The 26,479-nt window shown below is 43.6% G+C and overlaps 1 protein-coding gene across 1 annotated transcript in view; it reads right to left on the reverse strand.

Moving 5' to 3' along the window:
* The window catches only part of LOC124723077 (relaxin receptor 1), a 414,738-nt gene that overhangs the window by 103,418 nt on the left and 284,841 nt on the right, over positions 1–26,479 (reverse strand). The window contains exon 14 of the mRNA XM_047248253.1: positions 9,284–9,429. Coding sequence (XP_047104209.1) covers positions 9,284–9,429 — 146 coding nt within the window. The remainder of the gene's footprint in view (positions 1–9,283; positions 9,430–26,479) is intronic.

Here is a 26,479-nt window from a genome sequence, read left to right on the forward strand (position 1 = left end):
GACGCTCCTCAGCTCACTTCGTCCATGATGTTGCCTATGCGGCACGTGGACTACTCAGTTTGTATATTTTGCTTATTTTTTCACAGTTCTACACAACTTCTTCCTGTTTTCTCAACTGATCTGTGTTCAGTTTATCAAGGCCTATCCACTGTGCCAACTTATAACTAAATCTGAGGGGGGTGTGATGGGGAGGTTCCCTTGTAAGTAAGAACCTGTCTACTTGTAGGATGATCATTAATTTTACAAAGAAGACATAAAGCTCAGAGTCGAAATATGCTGTGTGAACCTGATCTGAAATAACACCAAACGTTGCCAATAACTAACCGTGAATTTCGAGGGAACTTGGCTGCACATTACGGATGGACTTATCAAACATGAAACTGAGTGTACTTTTACGTGGAATCATCCTCGTCGCTAGGGACACGAAAAAAAACGAACGATTCTGCCACAAAAAAATAGAAAAACAGCAGTGAAGGATAAACAAGGTCGACTGTGAAGCAAGTACATTCACAAATGAACACACAGCACGGCAAGAGCTAACTGCTGCACTCTAAGCGCTACAGCGGAACTAAGGAGTAAACACGTCTGGCCGCTGTCGCTCCTCAAGCGGAAATGAGCTAACCAGACGTTACTGGTCTCCCTCATCGCTATATTGGTCGCTGAGCCTCATAAAGCAACGTTAAAGATGAGAACAGTTGTTATTTTATGTGATACACGGTATTCCTGGAGTCCAAAAATGAAATTTTTTGTCTCAATCTCTCATCTTACAAAACGATTATGTAGCACAAAACATCGAAGTGGAAAGGGAATCCCAAGTGAATTTAGCGCAACAGTTCAGGACCATATGCGGAGGTAAACGCACTGTCACAGGGTTGCAAAATATTTGCACCCATATTGGCAAGTCTTAGCTGTTGTTCAGGCAGCTGTGTAACGAAATAATTGTCGTGTTCGTCCTATGCGGGCTCTCACAAGGGAAACTTCCCATCACACCCCCCTCACATTTAGTGGTAAGTTGGCCCATTGGAGAGACCGTAAAAAACTGAACACAGATCAAGCATGAAGAAAGGAAGAAAGTGTACTGCAGTATGGAAAAGAGAAGCAAAATAGAAGCAGAGAACGGTCCCATAATATGAGTCCTGTGTAAGAATATATTACAGTCGTAAGGAAATGTGATGACTAGTGAGAGCAGCCGAGATGCCGCATAGCCTTCTCACAGAAAAGAAACCAACAAATAAACGGTTGCGAACTATGTTACAACCAAGGTACTCAAGAGACAAAACTTCCAAAACGGAACGGAAGAGGCATAACATGTGGTTCCTGTGTAGAACAGATGGGAGGTACGTACGTCTGCAGGTCCCTTCGTTACACGTCGCTGTTGTAAACAGACATTACACCACGACACATACACAAATTTGAATTCAGCGAACAGACACATCAATGACCGGACGGACAGTTCGTAATTTGGTGAAAAAGAAATTTTGGGTATTAGGAATATTTGAACCCGTATCTCGCACTTCGGAGTCTAACAACGTGACCATATGACTACGTCACGAAACTCGTGAACATCGCTCGATATTGTACACATTACAGTGGGACCGTTCACAGCTTCTCTTTTGCTTCTTTTTTCCACAGTTCAGTACACCTTCTTTCTGTTTCATGCTTGATCTGTGTTCAGTTTATGACGGACCTTCCAAAGGGCCAACTTACCACTAAATCCGAGGGGGGTGCGATGTAGAGTTTCCCTTGTTAGAAGCGAGGCGCGAGAGCGTTTGGTTTTTATGCAGTGTTATCTCCTGGTATTTTATAACTCTCCTTTGAGGATGTCTATACAGTGTGGACAGAAACAGTCCGAAAACCTTGTAAGGATGTTGCAGGTGTCGCGAATGGGTCGCAGATGTGAGTAGAAACGCGTAAGATTGCATAAGATGAACATGTAGAAAAACAACCTAACGTCAGCCAGGGCGCTGGGAAGCAGGGGAAGTTGCGTTTTTGTGGCAAGGGACGCTGGAGCTACATGGTCAGCTACGACAGAACGTTTTGGAAGGACGATAGGACACGGCAGACGCGCGTGATCGCGGGGGATTGCATCAGACGAGCCTATATAAGCAGGGCCGCTGGTGCTGCTAGAGATTCCTTCTGCAGTTGACTCCGACGCTGGACCTGAGTTACTCTGCCCTCGGGACGGGACATAGTTTCTCGTGGCACTTAGCTGCACAGGGTATATGCAGGATTGCCCAACTTACATTCACTGTGTTGGTGCCTTTTATGGTTCGACAGTGGTCTTATCCTACCTCGTGTTTCATCTCAGTTATTTCATCAGAAGTATACGCTCTTTATCCCAACAAGTTCCCTTTTCTGCAAAGAATTTCCAGCTTGTTTCCAGCACCAGGACTTCGAGTTGGACGAGCTACCTCATTACTGGATTTAGCGTCTAGCTCCCATCTTGATCCGCTCGCAGGAAACTACAGACGCGACACAAGGAAGACTGTGCTAAGAAATAATTATTGAGAAGACAAATCGATACCTTGCGCCGTTTCTGAGTTAGTTAGCATTACAGTTAGCCAATCAGGCCGTTGTGCACGGGAATTCAAACGGCCCGCCAGACATAATTACACTCCTGGAAATGGAAAAAAGAACACATTGACACCGGTGTGTCAGACCCACCATACTTGCTCCGGACACTGCGAGAGGGCTGTACAAGCAATGATCACACGCACGGCACAGCGGACACACCAGGAACCGCGGTGTTGGCCGTCGAATGGCGCTAGCTGCGCCGCAGCATTTGTGCACCGCCGCCGTCAGTGTCAGCCAGTTTGCCGTGGCATACGGAGCTCCATCGCAGTCTTTAACACTGGTAGCATGCCGCGACAGCGTGGACGTGAACCGTATGTGCAGTTGACGGACTTTGAGCGAGGGCGTATAGTGGGCATGCGGGAGGCCGGGTGGAAGTACCGCCGAATTGCTCAACACGTGGGGCGTGAGGTCTCCACAGTACATCGATGTTGTCGCCAGTGGTCGGCGGAAGGTGCACGTGCCCGTCGACCTGGGACCGGACCGCAGCGACGCACGGATGCACGCCAAGACCGTAGGATCCTACGCAGTGCCGTAGGGGACCGCACCGCCACTTCCCAGCAAATTAGGGACACTGTTGCTCCTGGGGTATCGGCGAGGACCATTCGCAACCGTCTCCATGAAGCTGGGCTACGGTCCCGCACACCGTTAGGCCGTCTTCCGCTCACGCCCCAACATCGTGCAGCCCGCCTCCAGTGGTGTCGCGACAGGCGTGAATGGAGGGACGAATGGAGACGTGTCGTCTTCAGCGATGAGAGTCGCTTCTGCCTTGGTGCCAATGATGGTCGTATGCGTGTTTGGCGCCGTGCAGGTGGGCGCCACAATCAGGACTGCATACGACCGAGGCACACAGGGCCAACACCCGGCATCATGGTGTGGGGAGCGATCTCCTACACTGGCCGTACACCACTGGTGATCGTCGAGGGGACACTGAATAGTGCACGGTACATCCAAACCGTCATCGAACCCATCGTTCTACCATTCCTAAACCGGCAAGGGAACTTGCTGTTCCAACAGGACAATGCACGTCCGCATGTATCCCGTGCCACCCAACGTGCTCTAGAAGGTGTAAGTCAACTACCCTGGCCAGCAAGATCTCCGGATCTGTCCCCCATTGAGCATGTTTGGGACTGGATGAAGCGTCGTCTCACGCGGTCTGCACGTCCAGCACGAACGCTGGTCCAACTGAGGCGCCAGGTGGAAATGGCATGGCAAGCCGTTCCACAGGACTTCATCCAGCATCTCTACGATCGTCTCCATGGGAGAATAGCAGCCTGCATTGGTGCGAAAGGTGGATATACACTGTACTAGTGCCGACATTGTGCATGCTCTGTTGCCTGTGTCTATGTGCCTGTGGTTCTGTCAGTGTGATCATGTGATGTATCTGACCCCAGGAATGTGTCAATAAAGTTTCCCCTTCCTGGGACAATGAATTCACGGTGTTCTTATTTCAATTTCCAGGAGTGTAGTATCAGTTTTTCTCATAGCGTAGTTGACAACGCACGAGACTGCTCAGCCCTTGGTTCGGGTTCGATCCTTACTACCACCACATGTCCAATTTTTGTATCGCTGTCTTTTTCGGTTTTAGCAAACGATAGAAAGAACGCGTCTGGCGACGCCGTGACTGACAGGCCGCCTAAATTTGCACGCAACAGCCTGATACGTAACTTCCATGCTAATTAACTTGGAAACGGCGCAATATATCGAATATTTTTCTTAACATTTGTTTCCCAGCACAACCTACCCTCAACGTCCTCATAAGCTTTTCGGACTGTTTCCGACCGCGCTGTATTTAAGGCTTTCAGTCAGATTGAAACTAGAATTCCTCATATTCGAAGTTTTCGAGTGTGTGTCGGGGGTGGGTGGGGGTGTTGGGGGGGGGGGGGGGGACTCTTAGCGCCGGTGTTGTATAATTTCAGCGCAGGGACAGCTAAGCTAATGATATTAGTTTCCGCTCATGCGTCATACGGCATCTGAAATACTGAGGAATATAATTTCCCATCATGATTAAAATTCCCCGAAAATACAATTTCTTGATAGTTTCCAACGAATACTTATTTCAGTGGCATAAAAAGTAATTAGAAATCAACCTTCTCCCAAACGTCACGAAACAGTAAGATATAAAACACTTAGCACCTCGAAATCGACTATGTAGTCTTGTGCCGCATACAAATAGAATTTCACAACTATCATGAGAATGCAGAAGTACGCTGGTGGTGATGGAAGCAATTAACTAATTATATGGTGCCACGCAGTAATCAGTTCATTTGAGGATTCAGAAGAGAAGAAATTGAAAATTATGTTCATTAACGCAGAATGTGGACAATGTGTAATTCTGCGCCTTCAAACGTCATTCACCTTGAGCTCTATACGTATAATGCATAATAACTAGCCTGCTCACTGCATTCGTTTCTTTTCTTCTTTCATCCCTCACCGATGAAAATAATCCAAATCCATGTCACTCATAGTTCCTTCCAATCTTACCAGCGACTTTTTTTGTATGTTGTTGTTTGACATTCGTAAAGCAGAAACTATGTCTGGTCCCATGAGGTGCTGGAACGAAGATGCCAATGTACTTACGAACTGTGTTCGAAATCGAATATCACAAATGAATCACGCAGTTGACTACCCGGAATTTCCATGACAGTTTACGTAGCTGTTTAAATAAATGCTAAAAGAAACCCTAAATTATCCATTGGCATAACTCATTCGAACAGCAGCAGAACAAAATAATTGTCAAGCATTGTCTTCCATTTATAGACGCAACACTACAACCAGCTGATGAACCAATGGTAAACGATGGTCGCGGTCACAAATTTATAGCTATCTGTAGCAGTGGGGAGTCCATACTACCTACTCTATTGTTAAATAGGACACTGTGATATGAATTTACATTATGTGATCAAAAGTATCCGGACACCCAGAAAAACATCCGTTTTCCGTATTAGGTGCATTGTGCTGCCACATAATGCCAGGTACCCCATCTCAGCGACCTCAGTAGTCATTAGACATCGTAAGAGAGCAGAATGGGGCGCTCAGGAGGATTAGGTAATTTGGGTTGTATACCACATTTTCTTATTTCATCTATGCAAGGTTGAAAACATTAATTGGACTCCACACTGCTGTGAAACTCTGGAACATGCACAAAGACAGTTGCTATTATATACGAAGAAAACACAAAGAAAATAAATGTAGTACTATCTCCATTGTTAACAGTTAGCGATATCACAAAGGTAACTGCTAATTGGATATTAAAAGAGCTGGAAAATCGAGTAAACACTAACTGGAAACAACTGTGTCAGAGAAACCATCAACGAAAACTAGAATTCGCTTTACAAACTACGATCGTGTTGTGCCATGTTATCTATTTACCGACGCTCCGTGAACGAATGTTATGTACCTGCCGTGTGCGCATGCGATATTTGCAGCTGTAGTTGGGGTGTACGTTTCTCCAGCCACCACACGAGTTACAAATTTGACAATTTTTAACATTTCAAAAAAATACTTGTAGGGTGCCTTAGCATCTAAGATTTTGACGTAGCGTTTCTTTCGGTGCATTCTTCGTGTACAAAAAGTTTCAGATAGGTTTAGACATGTCGGGTCGGACCATTCCCTTGTGAGAGTATTAATTATCAGTGTGGCCAGTTTATTTACTTACTATCAAATGAATACCCTTAGCTGCATACAGGCGTTCATGTAAGTCAACGGGGACAGTTGAAAATGTGTGCCCCGACCAGGACTCGAACGCAGGATCTCCTGCTTACATGGAGGATGCTCTATCCATCTGAGCCACCGAGGTCACAGAGGATAGTGCAACTGCAGGGACTTATCTCTGGCATGCCTCCCGTGAGACCCACATTCCCAACTTATTGTCCCGCGCTATATTCATAGTGCTCCTGCCCATCATACTCATTACTCGTGGCTTTACCGCTGAATCCCGTAAGAGTTCGGGCACTGTTGGTGCAACCGCACAGAAGAAGATGGTCATGTCCGAAAGAACAGATACCATCTTCATATTGTAAGATGGCAAGAACTATGCCCCTTACATGAAGTCATTAAAGATTACCTAACTCACGTTGAGCAAACAGTAGGGCTGAACAAAAATGACTGACAAGGTGCAATGCATCTTGTAGAGGGTATAGTATGGACGTATTGGAATAATTAATGTCGGGTGATGGTTTTAAAGTAATTCACACGACATGAAAACTTTGTGGAAACGTGTCAATTTACTGGAGGCTAGTTAATCCCAGGGAAGTATACAGAGTTGACTGTGGCCGACTGGGGAGCGGCGAAGGGAAGCGACAATAGGCAGCTTAGGGTGGCTCAAGCTCTGAGAAAGCAGTAACGGGGTGCAGCCTCCAGCTGCCTTAAAATGAGTGACAGTGAGTGGGTGGTTGACCACATGCTGGCGTACTGGGAAGCAGACGCCTGTTGATAAATGTCCGTTGTCCCGTTTTCAGTGAAACATGCGAGTAAGCCACACAAAGCTACGGTGGAGCGGTCAACAGAGGTCAAAATATGCGTGTTCGTGACTATAGCAACTTCACATTGAATTCACAGTCCGCAGAGTCTGAAGTAAATCACGTGAAGAGCGACAGAATGAAATACGCCAGCCTCCGATGGGAACGTAGGACCAAGGAATTTGAAGTACTCTCCTGGAAGTCAGAATTCCGGAAAAATTGATGTTTTGTGCAGACGCTAACCTTAATGTGTGGCCTGGGAGGAGCTAAATAGCAGAAGTTGAGAGGAAGGAAAAATTTGTGGGAATTTGTTCACTTCCCAGAGCCGACATTGGTCGGCGCTGGGAAGCGACGCATAATTAACGCGACTTGCGCTGCAATTGGCCTAAGTGATTTTGCTGGAGGGGAAACTGAGGTGAAGAGCAGACTGGGAGAAGTCTCAGTAGAGGTCTTCTGTTCCCAGCTTGCCTAGAGTGCGGACGTGGCGTTCATTACTCCGCTTGCCTGAGAAAGAGTGAGCATCTCTGCAGTTCAGGACTTAGCAAATGGAACGATTGAGCTCGGAGATAGAAAGTTTTGGTTCAGCTATGTACTGACAAAGATAGCTAGGAGTGAATAGACGAGTGCAGCCTTGCAGCACCATGAGGCTGGTCGACATCCTCACAATGACGCCACCCTGCCACGATGAATTCGGTGATATTGCACCCGCTCCTGCTGATTAATTTTAGGATCACGTCGGCAAAGTTTCCATGAGGGTTTCATGGGCCGTGTATTGTAGAATTCCGGAAAAATTGATGTTTTGTGCAGACGCTAACCTTAATGGTTAGCCTGGGAGGAGCTAAATAGCAGAAGTCGAGAGGAAGGAAAAACCACAATCTTCTCAAAAACAAACAACATTCAAATGAAATTTCCTTATGAAGTCTGCTGCTAAATCTTTTCTTACATAGGGTGGTCAGAAACAATGTAAGGGTGCTACAGGGAGGTTTGTGCTGAAACATAACTGTTGAGGAAAAAATTCGATACGTTGCCCCGTTTCGGAGTTCATTAGCAATGGCCATGCGGAGTGGCCGCGCGGTTTGAGGTAGCATGTCACGGATTGCACGGCCTCTCCCGCCGGACGTTCGAGTCCTCCCTCGGGCATGGGTGTGTGTGTGTGTGTGTGTGTGTGTGTGTGTGTGTGTGTGTGTGTGTGTGTGTGTGTTGTTCGTAGCATAAGTTAGATTAAATAGTGTGTAAGTCTAGGGACCGATGACCTCAGCAGTTTGGTCCCTTAGAAATTCACACACATTTGAACATTTATTTTCATTAGCAATGACGTTAGCCAATAAGGTTCTTGCGCATGCTAATTCAAGTGGCCCGATAGAGAAGGTGTCACCAAACGTGTTCTTCGTTTGGTTTGTTTAAACTGAACGAGACAGCGATACAAAAATTGGACATGGGACGGTAGTAAGGATCGAACCCGATCCTAAAGCTGAGCAGTCTCGTGCGCTATCATCTGCGCTATGGGAAAAACTGACAGTAATTGAATCTGGTGGGCCGCTTGAATTTGCTGGCGCAACGGCCTAATTGGCTAACTTCAATGCTAATTAATTCGGAAGCGGCACAACTTATCGATTTTTTTCTTAGCAGTTATTTCTTGGCACAGTCTACCCTGCAACACTATTAAAAGCTTTTCAGACTATTTCTGTCCACCCTTTGTACAGAACTCCCACCTACTTTGTGCTGTTGCAATAAAATAGTAATCGTTTGCCTACCCAGTATAGCTCATGTTAGTTTGATGTTTATTATATGTCGCCTTGATAGCACTGAAATTTTAATGGCCAGCAGTTAAAAAAATGGCGTCAAGCACTATGGGACTTAATATCTGAGGTCATCAGTCCCCTAGACTTAGAACTACTTGAACCTAACTAACCTAATGACATCACATACATCCATGCCCGAGGCAGGATTCGAACCTGCGACCGTAGCAGCAGTGCGGTTCCGGACTGAAGCGCTTAGAACCGCTCGGCCACAGTGGCCGGAATGGCCAGCAGTCTGTTTAATTTTACACATGCGATTTAATATAATTATTTTTTCTTTGCATTTAATTACTATTCACTCACTGTAATGGTATGTTCCATAATCGTGTAACAATGTTACATTTGTCCCACAGAATGAATAATAATTAAAAAGGATGGTCCAGGTAATTCCGTTGCCCATAACTGTAAAGGCGAGACAGAGATGACTGAAGGTAGAGTGAGTGCATACTTGACCTCTGAGGACGTCATGGCGAGCATGCCGGAGAGAGTGCAGAGCCAGGAGGTGGTCCAGGAGTGCGCAGCGCGGTGGTAGACGCCCCGCAGCTGCACGTCCTGCCACCCAATCACCGCCAGGTACACCGACATCAGCATGTCAGAAGCTGCCGGCACACAAGCGACACGCAGCTCAGTTAACTCTCAACTTTAATCAGCAATACTGCCACGTCTGTAAAATGTTTGCAAACTGGGCTGTTGTTGCAAATGGAGCAGTACCATGTTCTGTATGTCTCTCCGTGTCTATTGCCAAACTGTGGCTGTCCCCCATGAGAGATTCACTTCGTACACTCTCTGTTTTTGAGCGAAGCCTTCTTGAATTTCTGTTACTATTTCTTCTGGAAATCTACATACTGAAGTTGAGTTCATAGACCTGTTTTCCTTAGAGAGTAGCTTATCGCATTTTGGCTTCACTATTCCTCGTAGAGTCATAGATAAGAGCGATTACTGGCATTCTTTCAGCGCCAACGTAACCGGCTAAAATATATCTCGCTGTAGTTGCAGCAGTGAAATGAGTCTGAATGAGTGAATTCACGGTACATTAGCATGGTCATCTGTGGCTTTAACAGTCGCTACTATTGAAAAAAAAGTTAGAACTAAATAAAAACTCCATTTTCTTCATAGAGATTTTTTTCTGGTCCGCGAATGGTAATATGTTTGGAAATAACTGTTCCGCAGATGCTCTTCACTTTTTTGGCCACAACTAGTTTCAAGGTCGAAGTCCCGTCAACGACCGCTTCTTCCTCCTTTTTTCCTGTCCTTTATTCCATATCTGCACGGGGTCACATTTTAGCTACGGGATTTGGCACTGTTAGTGGTAGAGGGTGGATGGATGCCCTTCCTGTAGCGCAACTACTACCCCCCCCCCCACCCCTCACCCCAATCCCCTCCTCGTCCTGTAACGCACTCGGCACGAAAGTTGTGTACCCCATCTGTCTGAATATAGTTTCACCCCATGTGAAGGCGTGCGGACGTTTTTTAAATACACACATCAAAAAAGTTTTGCATCACCTCGGTTCCGAGAGTTTCGGAACCTGTACAGAAAATTGGACTAGAGATCAACATAAACATCATTTCCGTCCTTTTTATTGCTCATGAAAACCACTCATTGCATGTTGTACCACCATACTGCGAGACCTTCAGAGGTGTTGGTCTAGATTGCTGTACGCACCGGTACCTATAATACCCAGTAGCACATCCCCTTGCATTGATGCATGCCTGTATTCGTCGTGGCTTACTATCTACAAGTTTGAAAAGGCACTGTTGGTCCAGATTGTCCCCCTCCTCAACGGCAATTCGGCGTAGATCCCTCAGAGTGGTTGGTGGGTCACATCGTCCATAAACAGTCCTTTTCAATCTGTTCCAGGCATGTTCGATAGGGTTCATGTTTGAAGAACATGCTGGACACTCTAGTCGAGCAATGTGATTATCCTGAAGGAAGTCATTCACAAGATTTGCAGGATGGGGGGTGCGAATTGTCGTCCCTGAAGACAAATGCCTCGCTAATATGCTGCCGATATGATTGCAGTGTCTATTGGAGGATGGCATTCACTTATCGTACAGCCGTTACGGCGCCTTCCATGACCACCAGCGGCGTACATCGGCCCCACATAATGCCACCCCAAAACAGCATGGAACCTGAACCTTGCTGAACTCGCTGGACAGTGTGTCTCACGCGTTCAGCCTGACCGGGTTGCCTCCAAACACGTCTCCGACGATTTTATGGTTGAAAGCATAAGCGACACTCATCGGTGAAGAGAACGTGTAGCCGGCCGTTGTGGCCGAGCGGTTCTTGGCGCCTCAGTCTGGAAACGCGCGACCGCTACGGTCGCAGGTTCGAATCCTGCCTCGGGCATGGATGTTTGTGCTGTCCTTAGGTTAGTTAGGTTTAAGTAGTTCTAAGTTCTAGGGGACTGATGACCTCAGATGATAAGTCCCATAGTGCTCAGAGCCATTTGAACCATTCGAGCCGTGTACCTCCTTCCTGGTGGAACGACTGGAACTGATCGGCTGTCGGGCCCCCTCCGTCTAATAGGCGCTGCCCATGCATGGTTGTTTACATCTTTGGGCGGGTTTAGTGACATCTCTGAACAGTCAACGGGACTGTGTCTGTGATACAATATCCACAGGCAACGTCTATCTTCAGGAGTTCTGGGAACTGGGGTGATGAAAAAATTTTTTTTTAATGTGTATATGCGAACCGCTAATTGAGGAGAAACGTGGTTACTATCTCGATATTCACCTAGCCGGACGTGGAAAACTGCCCAAAAACCACATCCAGTCTGGCCAGTACATCCGTTATCGTCGTTAACCATGTGGGGCTAGCGCGCATTCCCGAATTCCGGAAGTGGCGTGCTAACGCGCACTGCCATCCAGGCAGGCCCCATTATCAACTGCTCCTGTTTAAATAATACACAAAGAGTGAGTACCAGTTACCACAAGTCTACAAAGTATTGAAAAAATTTAAGCACCTTTCTACTTCCAATATTTAAATTAGATGTACAGTCGCCAAACACGTTTGACATTTATTTCGAATTTTTCGTTCTAACTTTCTCTTATAATACGACGGAATAATCAGCAACCAGTTGCATAAAATAAATTTATTTCCTTAATCGATATCAGACACTTAGTGCTCGTCTCCACAATTTCCCCAATTCTCCTCTCCACCCCACCCCCAACCCCCAGATTTAACTGCATTGTCTAGGTGTAGATAGGTAATTATATGAACCTATTAAGTTTCATAGGTAAAATATTGTCATTTGATAAGTTACAGTCCCTACTACAAATACTTCTTTGCAAATCCATTCAGTAAGTTGCAGTCAGTAGGTTGCGATCTGTACGCTAGTTTCAATGATTTCCATTGTTGGCTATATTCAGATGGTCACTAATTTTCTATTTATTGCGAGTAAATTTTAGTAGTATTTTACAGACTATAGCTTGACTATACGCTGTTGAATTTAGATGATGTTAGTTAGCTATATAAAGTTACATTCAAACAGCTGCTCACCGCTACAATTAGTCCACCTTTTACTGCTGGTACACCTGTTACATTTAGTAGGTTTTTTAACATCTTTGCACAGATTTTTGGTAAGCTGATCATCTATAGTTCTAAGTAGTGAAGCATTTTCAGTTCTAAGTGGTTAGTCACTTCCATTGGCAGGTAGTTAACAATTTATTATTGCAGATACTAAACCATCTACAACCTACATGTGATGATATATTTTTGCTGCATGTGGTTATCTATATGTAAACCATGACATATACCGGGTGATCAAAAGGTCAGTATAAATTTTGAAAACTTAATAAACCACGGAATAATGTAGATAGAGAGGTAAAAACTGACACACATGCTTGGAATGACATGGGGTTTTATTAGAACCAAAAAAAAAAAAAAAAAGAAATTGCTAGACGCGTGAAAATTCTCTTGCGCGCGTCGTTTGGTGATGATCGTGTGCTCAGCCGCCACTTTCGTCATGCTTGGCCTCCCAGCTCCCCAGACCCCAGTCTGTGCGATTATTGTCTTTGGGGTTACCTGAAGTCGCAAGTGTGTCGTGATCGACCAACATCTCTAAGGATGCTGAAAGACAACATCCGACGCCAATGCCTCACCATAACTCCGGACATGCTCTACAGTGCTGTTCACAACATTATTCCTCGACTACAGCTATTGTTGAGGAATGATGGTGGACATATTGAGCATTTCCTGTAAAGAACATGATCTTTGCTTTGTCTTACTTTGTTATGCTAATTATTGCTATTCTGATCAGATGAAGCGCCATCTGTCGGACATTTTGTGAACTTTTGTATTTTTTTGGTTCTAATAAAACCCCATGTCATTCCAAGCATATGTGTCAATGTGTACCTCTCTATCTACATTATTCCGTGATTTATTCAGTTTTCAAATTTATACTGACTTTTTGATCACCCGGTAGATATTCTATTCGTGAAGTTACAGATGCACTACTCTATAGTCACAAGTACTGTTTACGGTTAATAAGCGTTTTAATCATTCACGGTCAGATAGTCAAACTTATTTTACTTACTTCATACAACTTATGTGACTGTCGCTAGTTATAATTACTTCACGAAACGTATTTAGTTCAAAAATGGCTCTGAGCACTATGGGACTCAACTGCTGAGGTCATTAGTCCCCTAGAACTTAGAACTAGTTAAACCTAACTAACCTAAGGACATCACAAACATCCATGCCCGAGGCAGGATTCGAACCTGCGACCGTAGCGGTCTTGTGGTTCCAGACTGCAGCGCCTTTAACCGCACGGCCACTTCGGCCGGCTGAAGCGTATTTAGGAAAATGTATTTTCTGAACTAGTTACTGCGCTATAACAAAAGTATACAACGATGCTCACGTTTCCATCTCCTATAATTGTGTTTGACTCTTCGTTTCAGCTACTGACTGGGAATTATTTCTCCATTTACTTCAGCTACTGCTCCTCGCCCCTTGGTGCGTCTCGCGTGCTGTTTGCGCTGTCATATTTCCTGCTACCACTCTGCTGAAAACCCTTGCACAAGTTCATCAATGTGTTCTAAAACTTATAGTACCATTCACTTGGCATAAAACTTGAAACTTGCGTATATTCCAGTACTGGCTATTTCACTCTAATATAATTGTGTCCACGCTTCTTTTCCGCTATAGTCACTTTCCTGCACTTAACATTAGCCAGTGATTGAGAATTGTCCCTCCACTTAACTCCAGTCATGGGTTCCAGCCCCATGATACGCTTCGCACTTTGCTTTTGCTGACAGATTCCCTGCTAGCTTGCTACTAACTACACAACAGCTGTTTGGAGATAAGTTCCCAAATTTCCCATCCATAATGCCACTTGTCGTTGGTCTTAACTTAATTATTTATCGTTAGTTTTTTATGTATTACTTATTACGTTGCTTATATGCACTTACATTTTTGTTTATACCTTACGACAACTATAGCTTGTAGCGTTTGTTTTTACTATATTATCGTACTTTTACCCTCACCCTGATACCAACCTCAAGATATGCATGTCATAAGCTGATTATCTCCAGTTCTAGAATGATCTCTGCACTTGTTTAGCTTCTTCATATCATTTTTTCACAGGCACAATGAACCACGTGTAAGCATTTACGACCTCTTGTTGTATTAATGGATTCATTATTGTATTATTTATCGGTCTTGTATTTCTTTAGGACCACGGAAATATGCTGCATGCAGATTATTGTTGGCACTCGCAAATAATGCGATAGTTATAAGTATGCACCATTTTTATCTTTAAATTTTTAAAAATTTTCAAGTTTTTCGTCGTTAATGTTAATATACTTACGTAACTTATACTTATTTGTGGTACATTTTTCTGTATAGCCTTGTGAAAACCACACTAAAAAGGCCTGAAGCCGGTTAAGGAAATTAAATCTCTTTTATGCAGCTGGTTGCTGATAATTTCGATATATAAAACTACAGTTGCTGAAAATGGTTACAATACTAAATTTTCTTACAAAGATCAAGTATAATTCCTTGTGGTCTACGTGACAAATAAGATCTTCGCTTCAGAAGAGGTTGTTTGTTCACGTGAAACGTGAACTGCTGACAATGTTCTTTCTATGCACTCGCTATGTGTAGTCAATAGCGATCGAAGGAGAGGAATTACATATAGACTGTTAGTGCCCACCGGAGGGCGTTGGTTCAAAGTATCAAGCTCTCGCTGGCACCAGCGCCACCCAGCTAGGAGGTTTCACCATCCTAATCTTTGTGGACTTCACTTCTGTAACATATCTTAGCTCCTTGCAAACCAACCACGGCACTCCCTCCGTGTAACGAATTAACTTCCTTTTTATTCACACAAATTTACGTCTTGTGACAAGCTTGTTGCTGTGACCATTATCCGCAGCAAGTATATAAGTATCCGTTTTATAAATTGAAACGTCTTTTTATTGCTGCAATATATATTTTTTATGTGCCAGACAGTTTTCAGGTTTCCATTAAGGCATCTTTGGTGGATTTAATATGGAATACATAGTTTTGTTTTTATCTGCGCTACTTATGGAACAGAAAACAGATCACGTCATAACCTTTTCATTACTGGATGTGTCAAAATTTATAAGTAAAGTGAACGTGCTACCTTTGATTTAGGACCAGATGAGAGAAAAACTAGATTTTGGTCCAAAAAGCAAAACCGATAACTGAAAGTAATGTTTTTTAAATGTAAAAATTATAACGTGAACTTCTTTCAAACCTAAAACATAAAAACAAAACTGTATTATTCCAGATAAAATTTTTGACAAAACCAGGGATACAATGGGAAAAAATAGGAGGGGGCTTTTAACCCTGACCTTAAACGTATTGTGAAAATAACAAAATATTGTGGGACTTTGAAGGTATTTATAGGAAGGAGGTATTTTTTCCCATTTTATTTCTGGTTTTGTCAAAGAAAAGTGTCGTATGATATGATTATTTCTCTGTATTTTAATTTTAGAATTGGGTATTGTTCTCCCTTTATAAATTTTTGTCTGTATGCTAGTTGGTCTTTTTTAAGATTTCTCGCGACAATATAGTACGTTGATGAAATATTTTTAAACAATGTGTTGAAGTGTAGATTCATACCATATCTCTTTATTAATTTTCATCTCTATGATAATTGGAATTTTAATATCATTTTGTGATTGTGTAGACTTTCGGATGACATATTTTTTTAACCAATGTGTAACAGCTTGGTTGTATACCATGTTTCTTCATAAAATTTTTGGTTAGATTGTAGCATATGCATAAAATTTTAGATGTTTTGCATCTACATATTCTAACATCCTTTTAATATTTCTTCACTCCAAACAATTATATTTCCTTCGTATTAATTTCATTTAATGCGTATTTTCGTCAGATATGGATTGACTGATTTTAATATCATGGATTACTCTGTTGCTTGTGTTTTACATGCTTACATTTTTTGACTTGATTGTAAAAGATTGTATATTCTCACATTCATCAATCCTGTTTATCTTTTACGTCATATTTCATGTTATTGATGTTTTTATGTAATAACAAGTGTACAACTCTTAATACTTCAGTTTTTTTAATCTGATTATCACAGAAGTATTTAATCGCAACTCCTTTGGATTCGGTCAGGATTGTCATCTTTGACTTTGAATTTCTTTGACTTGTATTGCCGTACATCACATTTTGTCCTTGTGTCAATATGCCATCATATTTTAATCTTGTCACAATTTATGATCTTCCTTCGCAGTTACGGTTTTCTGTGGTAACTTACGTTTAAGCATGTATGACATGTGATAGATCTGTTATAATTTTTGTGAGTATTTTGATCGATTTAACGGTGTTTCTTGTTTTTTCTTAAATCGCATTGTCACATTGTCCGCTTTTTTATATTGTACAGCTGCCGTTGATGATGGTTGAGAACCGAAACCGGTAGCAAAATAAAAAATAGCATTATTACAGACAGTGCTGTGTTATGCATTTTTTAAAATTTGTACAAGCTGTTGACGATCGCCTAAGCAAGATGTTTGGTTTCTTATCCCTAATACTTCAGAATTATGATACTCACCAGGATAGTTGAGGGTGTTAAAGCACTCACTCCTAGCACACGGGGAGTCCCGCCGGCGAATTAACGACGGGGGCCGGTATGCCGGCTGGACTGGACGTGGGTTTTAGGCGGTTTCCCACATTCTGCTACGTAAATACAGAACTAGTACCAACGTTACAGATACACGCTACGTCAACATTTACAAAACGTAGTCACACTTGAACATAAGAGTTCACCTAGACACAAACAGATTACGTACACAGATTCCGTCGCAGGGGAAGTGGTGCCATCAGGAAGAGCATCCGGCCGCCAATTACCACTAGCACTGCCAAAGCCGATATAGCATTGCGATCAGGTAGAGATATGGGAAAAGGCGATAAAGAAGACCTTCAGTGAGTGTACGATATTGCAGTGCTTGTGTTATCCAGAAATACGATGCAAAGTTCCGGGGACTGCAGCCGTTATGAAATACATTAAATGTATTCGTAGTTACGAATATAGACAACCATTAACTGTACAGTGGAATGGCGACGGTGAAAATTTATGCCGGACCAAGACTCGAACCCAGATTTCCCGAGTATCGCGAGAGGTCGCCTTACCTTTTGACTATCCGAGCCCGATTCACGGCCAGACCCAAACTTCCATATGTCGTCTGCTATGTATCTAAATCCTGTACTCGTACATCCATTATGCATATTGCTGTACAGGAGAGACAGTTTACTTGAAAGTAGCTTTCCCAGTGTCAGCGGATAGATACGATACTGCAGTTCTTGTGTTATTTAGAAACTGACAACATTTGTAAGCTTGGGTCTGGCCGTGAGTTTGCTCGGGTAGCCTAATTGTAAGGCGACCGCTCGCAAAAAGTGGGAAATCCGGGTTTGCGTCCCGCCTCGACATTAATTTTCGCTGTCGTTTAGTATAGCTAGTGGTTGTCCATATTCGCAACTGTGAATGCATTTAATCTATTTCAGTGAATGTATTCCACTCAACATTGTTAAAGGCCTGTTGCGTAGATAGAGTAGTGCAATCGGGTGAAAGGAATTTTTTTTATTTCCTCTTCGGTTCAAGCTCGAGAAAATCACGTAGATGAAATTTCTGGTTTCTGCAGTACTACAGGAAGACCGAATTTATATTTATTTATGAGGTAAGAATGTGATAAAACCCCAGCTACTAAAATGAAAATGGAGGTGTTCAAATTGTAGTAACCGGAAACGGAAAAGGTAGGAGTTTGAAGAAAGTGTTGTGTGTCGTTTCCAATAGGAAGGAATGGACAGTTAACAGGAAATATCCGAAAATGTTAACCGATGTTTCAAAGCAAATGAGCTACGATTTAGTTGTGATGAGGCATACGTTTCAGTACTTCTGTCCACTAGCTATAAAAATAGCCTGCTCGAATACTTAAACACAAGAAGATTAATTGGAAAATCCGCAGTCTAGAATTAATAAGGCGCCTTAATATAGCTTCATTGGCAGTACGCATGATTACTGCTATAGGTGATTTAAAAATGACGAAAAGCATGCAAATACTTCTCGGGTTTGCCGCAAGATAACATAGTATAAGTCTCACAGTTCTTAGCCACAGCAACGCGCGGCATCACAGTTATTGCCCACGACGCGCGCACGGAAGCCCTCTGTTCGGCTCCCGGCAGGGAGCACTGTTGAGCTGAATTTTCGTCCAACAGTAAGAGCTTTCCCGTGTATGTTCAACATTTTCAGGTGCTTCCAGTAGTTATTTCTGCAAGACGCGTTTCATGACATTCCTGAGGCGGCGTCCAGATTTATCAGAGCTACTAGCAGGTATCACAGATGCACGGCAAAGCTCTTACTGGTGGACGAAAATAGAGCTCAACAAAGGGCTTGTGCGCGCGCGTCGTAGCCAATGTCTGTGATCCTTCGCGTTGCTGTGGCTAAAAACTGAAGTAAATCTCTGCAACGCTCCGCGACCAAGTATAAGAGCTCTTCCGTGAATGTGTGATTCTTCTCGTGGTCCCAATAAATTCGGATGCCGCCGCTTGAGTATCGTTAGCTGCGCTTTACAGCAGCAACTTTCATAACCAACTGAAGATCACCAAAAGCTGTTTTGAAGAAATCTTACCAGGCGGCAAACCCCAGAAATGCATTTGCAACATATCCGCCAGGCACGCTTGAAAAGCACAAGAAGGAACTAGTTTCCGAATATTGCCATTCACTAATGAGTTATGGAATCATTTTTTGCGGAAACTCAGCCTACAAGTATTTTCAAAGTAGAGATGCATCCTATAATCATTATAACTGGTTTTAGTTCTACAATACCCTAGAAAGTGTACTGGTATTTTGGCAACTACTGAAGAAAATAATAATGTCTTTTGTCACTGCTGTATTTCACTTTCTCGGAAAATAGAGAAAACATGCATAGTAATTCTAGGACAGAAAATAACATCTAGAAAGATTTCAAGGCTTATCACTAGTGCTGAAAGGGGACAGTTACACGAATATAGTGTACATGTATCCAAGGATACTTAAGGTGATGCGGTTTAAGATTGAATTAAATCTTTCTACTCAGTTGAAGAGTATCTTCACAGAACTTATTGAACTCAATGTGTTACATTATTTTACATCTAACATTACTATTGTAAAACAGGACGTTTCCAAAGACATTCATCCGATTTCACAAGACTATACCTTCTCGTGTATGCAGATAGAAACTTGGGTTAAATTTTAACTTATACATAGGACTACGAAATTTTTATTTTCAAAAGAACCATCCGCTTTTACAAGGACATATCTTATGCAAACATTCAAGCAAAACATTGAGTTACCTTTTCAAATAAAGTTTAGGATCAAAGTTTACGTTTACCCTTCAGAAGTGTACAGTGTGCCCTCCAGTGCATGCACGATTAGCATCTAGACGATAGCTTAAGGCTGCAGAGTCTCCCGGCGGTCAAATTGAATAGAATGTTGGTCTTACAGACGCGTCAAGTGGTTAAAATGCTACGAAGTTGCGATCAAGGAATCTATGGCCATTGTCAATTGGAATGACAGCTGATGGGCTATTGATACGCCTCTAGCTGCCGGCTCTGACATCAATGGTGCTCACGGCATGCGATCACACGTTGACCCCAAGTTCGGTGCGCCCGCTTCTACCTCGTTATTACTCCATCACACGGCGCGTTGAGCTGCAAACAGCCATCTCCCTTAAGGGTATTGTTGGTGATTTTTAATTCAATGGCTTCTTTAATTACACAGCTCCAGAAGTCGTTAGTGCGGGCCAAGACAGATGTTTCGTCAAATTTGATCCAGTGACAGTTTTCCAGAGCACACTTAGCTAAAGCGAATTTTTTGGGGTAGCGTAGACAATAAAAGTTCTCACTGTTGAACCTTTTTGAAAGACCCAGTAGGATAACGTTTCATATTGATAAGTAATTTAATTGTAATGCATTTAAATGGGTAATCTGGTCAAAAATATCTGGACACCTCTATATAATGCGAAATACGCCATTAGATGTCACGAGAGGTGGACCCACGAGTATAAAAGGAAGTGGGGAGTACTGCGTTCTCAGTAGAGAAGCAGTCACATCAAACTGAGTCGGTCAGGAGACTCAGTGACTCCTGCGTTGTTCTACAGTGCGAATTGTTTGTTCGACTAAGACTGGCCACTCTCACAAGATATCTTGTACAGCCCAGATGTTCTGAGACCTGCCACATCTTGAACTGGTCTCATTAAATGCCAGATATTTCACTGAGGACTGAAGATCGATTTTATTTTGTGTCTTTCCTGCAGGCGGATTGTCTTGCCCAACACGGAGCCACAGAACAACAAAAAAGCAAGTTACTTATCCTGGTCTTACTGCGATTCTTGTTTGAGATCACTTCATTTATTTGGTGATCGTTGTCGCTGTTGTTCCCGAAGATCTATCGTAGATGGCTTGGCGCGTGGGACATGTTACTGGCGTCTGATATCGTTCGTGTTTGATGTGACAATGTTTGTAACACAGTGCGCTTCTGTGCCGGATGATGACGGCTCATGGCGAGCAGGTACTGATCGGTGAAAGTAGTTTTTCTGGAGATTCTGTAGCCAAGGCATTCATTTCGTTTGTGGCAGGCGAGGAAGTCGAGGAAGGGCAATGCAAAGTTTTTTTTCTACTTCCGTATCGAATTGGATTTTACTGTCAATGCTGTTCAGATATTTCAAGACTATCGTCAACGTATAGGAAGAAACAACTAGGCTTTAGTGGTGGTGTGTCTCAGTCAATATCTAGACGATTGTCAAACTCGTCCCATAATTTTGTGAGTATTTCTTTATTCCGGTAGTCACTGCGGTTACTATGTGGTGCCGCAGTACACCAAACATTTTTGCGAAGGAAGGAGCATAGACAGTCTTTCACGAACACCCACATAAAAAACTGTGGTTTCGTCCGAAGAGCGAGGTACCGTGGCGAGGTTGGCACCTAGCGCCGTAACCACAAGTAAACATAGTGACTGGTGGAAGCAACAACAAAAGAGAGGCGGAGGCGTAGACACGCCCAGAAGAGTTTCCATACACCAACGCACCAGCTCGCTTACTTACGTTACTGCGGACTGCCGCTCATTCAGTCAGCAATCATCGTCGAAGACGACGGCATCGTCTCTCTACCGAGACAGCAGTGAGAACACTGTATTACATAGAATTCTGCATAAATTCTTTTTATCAGTTGTTCTCTGCGAGAAGAGACTAGTATCTTGTCCTGTATCAAGCAATACGTAAATGTACATAGACAGTAATAAATACTCGCTACATTCCTGTGGACAAAGATGGCAACAAAGCTAAGTATTTCACCTTGTTCAAGTGAACCGACCTCTCCACGAGTAAAGCTAAGAATCCACTACTGTACCTACGGGTGTTACTTCGTCTGGTACAGGAAAAATAACTTGTGATCAGGCGACCTTGGATAGCAATGGTGTAATGCGAGATTCAACGTTGAGACCGCTCATTGTTAAAAAATGCTTCTACATGCAGTTGCCAGTGAGGTGGTGGTCCGTCATGCTGAGAAATGAAATTGAATATGTTCTCACCGTTGTGGAAAAGGCTGCTGTTGAGTATTGTATTAGCTAGCATGCGAGCTTGCGAGGTAGCTTTGCAAGGGAAACCCTACAGGAAACCGCACGAGTTTATAACTGACACCAAGATAAACTAATAGTTTCCATGCTTAATTTAAAGTTCAACCGGGGTTACTACTGTCATCCACGTGGAAGATAGTAATCCGTTGAATCTTTTGGAAAGATCCTGTACGCTAAGCTTTCATAGTATTAAGTAATTTCATTGTAATGCATTTAGATACACTATCTGGTCAAGAGTGTCCGGTAATCCATATGTAATGCGGAATACACCATTAGATGTCGCGAGAAGCGGGCCTACCAGTACACATGGAGGCGGGTGCTACTGTGTTGTCAGTAGAAAAGCAGTGACAACAGATTGAGTTGGCCAGGAGTGCTCAGTGACATAGAACGTGGACTACTCATTGGATGTCATCCGACTATCAAATGCAGCAGAGACATTTCAACCCTCCTAAATCTGCACAAATCGATAGTTGGCGATGTGACTGTGAAGTGGAGACGTGAAGGAACAACCACAACTAAATGAAGACCAGACAGATCAAATGTACTGACGGACAGGGACTGTCGAGTGCTGCAGAAGGTGGCTGAAAGAGAAAATGTATGAAATTGTCAGCAGGAATCACTTGTAAGTTTCAAAGTGCTACCAGTAGTTCGGCTAGCACAATGACTGTACGTAGGAAGTTAAAAAGAGTGGAATACAATGGTCGAGCAGCTGCTCATGAACCACTCATTTCTGTAGTCAGCGCTAAACGACGTTTGAGGACGTGCAAAGGGGAACGCCACTGGACAGTGGAGGACTGGAAACGAGTGATCTGGAGTGATCAATCACATTATATCGTGTAACAATCCGATGGAAAGGTTTGGGTTAGGCGAAACCTTGGGGAACATTGCTTGCCATCACGTGTAATGCCAGCATTGCAGTATGAAAGAGGCGGTGTTACAGCATGGGTGTGACTTTGGTAGTTAGGGTGTGGTCTCATTATCGCAATTAAGAAAACCCTAAAAGCCGAAGATCAATGACACGTTTAAAGAATTGCGTGCTGTGTAGAGCATGTGAACTGTTCGGAGACGGTGACTGGGTTTATCATCTTGCCATTGCACGCTGTCATTAAGCAGGATCTGTAAGGGAACGATTTAGGGATAATATCATTCCTGATATGGAGTAGCCTGCCCAGAGTTCTTACCTGAAACCAACATCAGACGTGGCACTGTGTTGTCACAACACTGCGCACACTCACAGTGACAATTAAAAATTTACACCATTGAGAATGATAATTAAGAAACGTAATTATTTGGGAAACATGTTAATTCATGCAGGATTTTGTTGTAATAAGAAAGCTAAAAGCAGCATAACGATCAGAGTATACTGACTGGAGTACACAGACTGGATAGGAGTATACGGACTGGAGTAAGCCTATCAGAATTGACTAAGAGGGGACTGCAGCGCATTCGGGGGCTGGTGTGGTCGGCGGCAACCAGAATCACCAGTAAGCATTGTGGGGGAAGCCAGCAGGGCCTGGAAAGTGTAGGAGCAGGCACAGGAATACAGAGAAAGGACCAGACGTAAACGTTAAGACGCAGTTCTAGGGGGCGGACACCTTTTCACTTTGGTTCCTGAGGACGAGTCCATCGTCAGACCCAACCCGAAAGGAAAAATAGTCGACTATTCATTTTACTGTGGCGGACAACAGAGAAGTCCTCGTATTTATTAAAGCAATGTTTAGAGTTTGTATCCGTATACGTAAATCGTAGAGAATGATGTAATGACAACCATAATGAATATTGGGTAACTGACGTCACTGCCACCAAGAATCGTGAACAGTGGGGAGAATCACCAGTGTTAGAAGAGACGCGGCTCGTCGGTTGGAAAGGACAGATGTGCGCCAAGGGTCGCTCTGCTTTGATTGCTCAAGAAGCTTTGCTAATGCGCGTTCTTGTACTGTGCTAGTAACGTTATTTAACTAAAGTATCGCAGGAAGTGTACATTAAGAACGTGTTTGAGTTATATTTCTGCTGGTGATAAACTGTTGAGGTTTAGACCCTGGTGAGCGAAGCTTAGTGAGTGTGTGACACATCAATCCTGTTTGTGAAGGTAGGCTGTATTCCGTATACTGGTAAGCTGTTAACTATTCCAGTTTTGTGATATTGTCGTGACCGATGACCCTTTAGTCACGACTAGCAATTTGTGGAATTCGTTGATCTGCAGGATACCAGATTACTTATTTACGACTTTCATAACTATCGTTGCGTGATGTGAGAAATCTCACGTGGCAAAGAGCATTAATTGGATCTTTCCAATATAGACTAACTGCGTTGTGGTATTCACAAAGCATAAACTCTTACCTGAGTGAAATTTCGTGTGTGGATTTTGTACCACTAGCAACGACACACTCGCGTTTGAACAAGCTGATGGTGCTCTATCTTTCAAATTGTTTCGATGTAATGACGAATGTCCAACCACTTCTTCTAATAATTTCCGGGTATGCAGCCGGGAAAATTTCAGAAGTCACGTCCAACCACTTAATTTGAGGTCACTGGGACTCCACAGTATAACCGAAGTCTACCAGAATTAGTTTCCCTTTACTAGCAGCTGTATTGATATTCCCCAGGCGTGTTGTGTTAAAAACTTAATTAGGCAGAATTGGGGCGTAGGGTACTGATAACTATACTTGATGTAAGGTCAGGTGGGTTTCATTGGTTGGAACAGCGCGAATTACCTGCAGGGATGCAGCAATGACAGCTAGGTCAGTACCAACATAGTGTCACGGACCCGTGTAAACTGCCGTCTAACAGAGAGTTATGTCCAACTGTACATTGTCCCGCAGGGTTAGCCATTCCATATTGTGTCAGAGTTCGCCGATGTAAATTTAATGTGTTCAGAACCAACGCAATTGTTAGATTCACACTGTAAATTAGTCTGACCGTGAGGGAATATCGGAAATGTTACAAATGGAACACCTTTGGGATGAGTTAGGACGTCGACTTCGCTCCAGACCGCAGTGTTTACCTTCACTACCAACTCTGGATTGGGATCATGAAGAATAATGGACTGCCATTTCTGCAAAAGCATTCAGATACCTGTGTGATCTTAGGCTTTCCCGACGCATCAACCGTCTGCACTGTTGTCGTGTATCCGCCCGCGTGCAGTCGTTTTCGTAACACGATATTTCGACAGGGTACCTTGCCGTCGTCTTCATGGATACCTATAGAATGAGCGTCTTTGCGACATTAGGCCTCCTTTACACTCCCATCCTCCACTGCCGGTCGCACGGCGCGACAAGTGGAGTGGTGGCGCCGCACCAGATGCTGGACGCGAACTCTGAGCCCTCAGTACTCTTGCGGCCTCCGTCGAAAGGGAAAGTCGCTCTCGGGCGACGCTGTGATTTTAGTTGGCCGAGTGCTCGGTTCCAAGCTTTGCTGACAGTGGACCCAGAGTCTCTACTCATTAGCCCGTCAGCCACTCGTATTTCTTTTATGGTTCAAATGGATCTGAGCACTATGCGACTTAACTTCTGAGGTCATCAGTCGCCTAGAACTTAGAACTAATTAAACCTAACTAACTTAAGGACATCACACACATCCATGCCCGAGGCAAGATTCGAACCTGCGACCGTAGCGGTCGCTCGGTTCCAGACTGTAGCGCCTAGAACCGCACGGCCACTCCGGCCGGCTATTTCTTTTATAACACAGTCACAAAACCACGTGTTCTGTCTCAGCACTTCCGTTCCTTTACTTCATGGAGTCCACTATAGCCATGCAGTGTTCCGTGACTGCAGATTCTGTTGGCTGCTTAAGTTCGATGTGTCTTCTGCGTTCCTTGAATCTTTTTCCGATTGTTTACACAGTCTCCTCGATATATGTCTTACCGTATCTTCATGGAATGCGGCAAACACGTGATTTATAGAGCCCCAAGCCCTATTTCACAGTAGCTATTAGGGCACACGTTTCTGGAGGTGGACGGAAAACATTTAATTTTTACGTCGAGCAAGGATTCTAACGATATTCTTCGTTACTTTGCCGGCGTACAGCATATACGCCATTGTCTTCTCCTCCTCGTCGTTTTCAGTCCGCTGGGCTCCTACTTTCTGCCTGAAAGCGTGTCTGTTTGTTGAAGAAGTGCTTAAGCTGGTCGAGCTCCATTGGTAGGCTTTCTTCATCCCATATTGTTCGGTCCCTGTGTACCAGTTTCATAGCATACTTTCACGCTGAAGAGGATGATGGCAGCTTGCAGTATGGAAATACCGGGTGATCAAAAAGTCAGTATAAATTTGAGAACTTAATATACCACGGAATAATGTAGGCAGAGAGGTAAAAATTGACATACATGTTTGGAATGACTTAGGGTTTTATTAGAACCAAAAAAAAAAAACCAAAGTATTGCTAGACGCGTGAAAGATCTCTTGCGCGCGTCGTTTGGTGATGATCGTGTGCTCAGCCGCCACTTTCGCCATGCTTGGCCTCCCAGGTCCCCAGACCTCAGTCCGTGCGATTATTGGCTTTGGGGTTACCTGAAGTCGCAAGTCTATCGTGATCGACCGACATCTCTAGGGATGCTGAA

The sequence above is a fragment of the Schistocerca piceifrons genome, chromosome X (genome assembly GCF_021461385.2).
Source record: "Schistocerca piceifrons isolate TAMUIC-IGC-003096 chromosome X, iqSchPice1.1, whole genome shotgun sequence".
Taxonomy (NCBI): Eukaryota; Metazoa; Arthropoda; class Insecta; order Orthoptera; family Acrididae; genus Schistocerca; species Schistocerca piceifrons.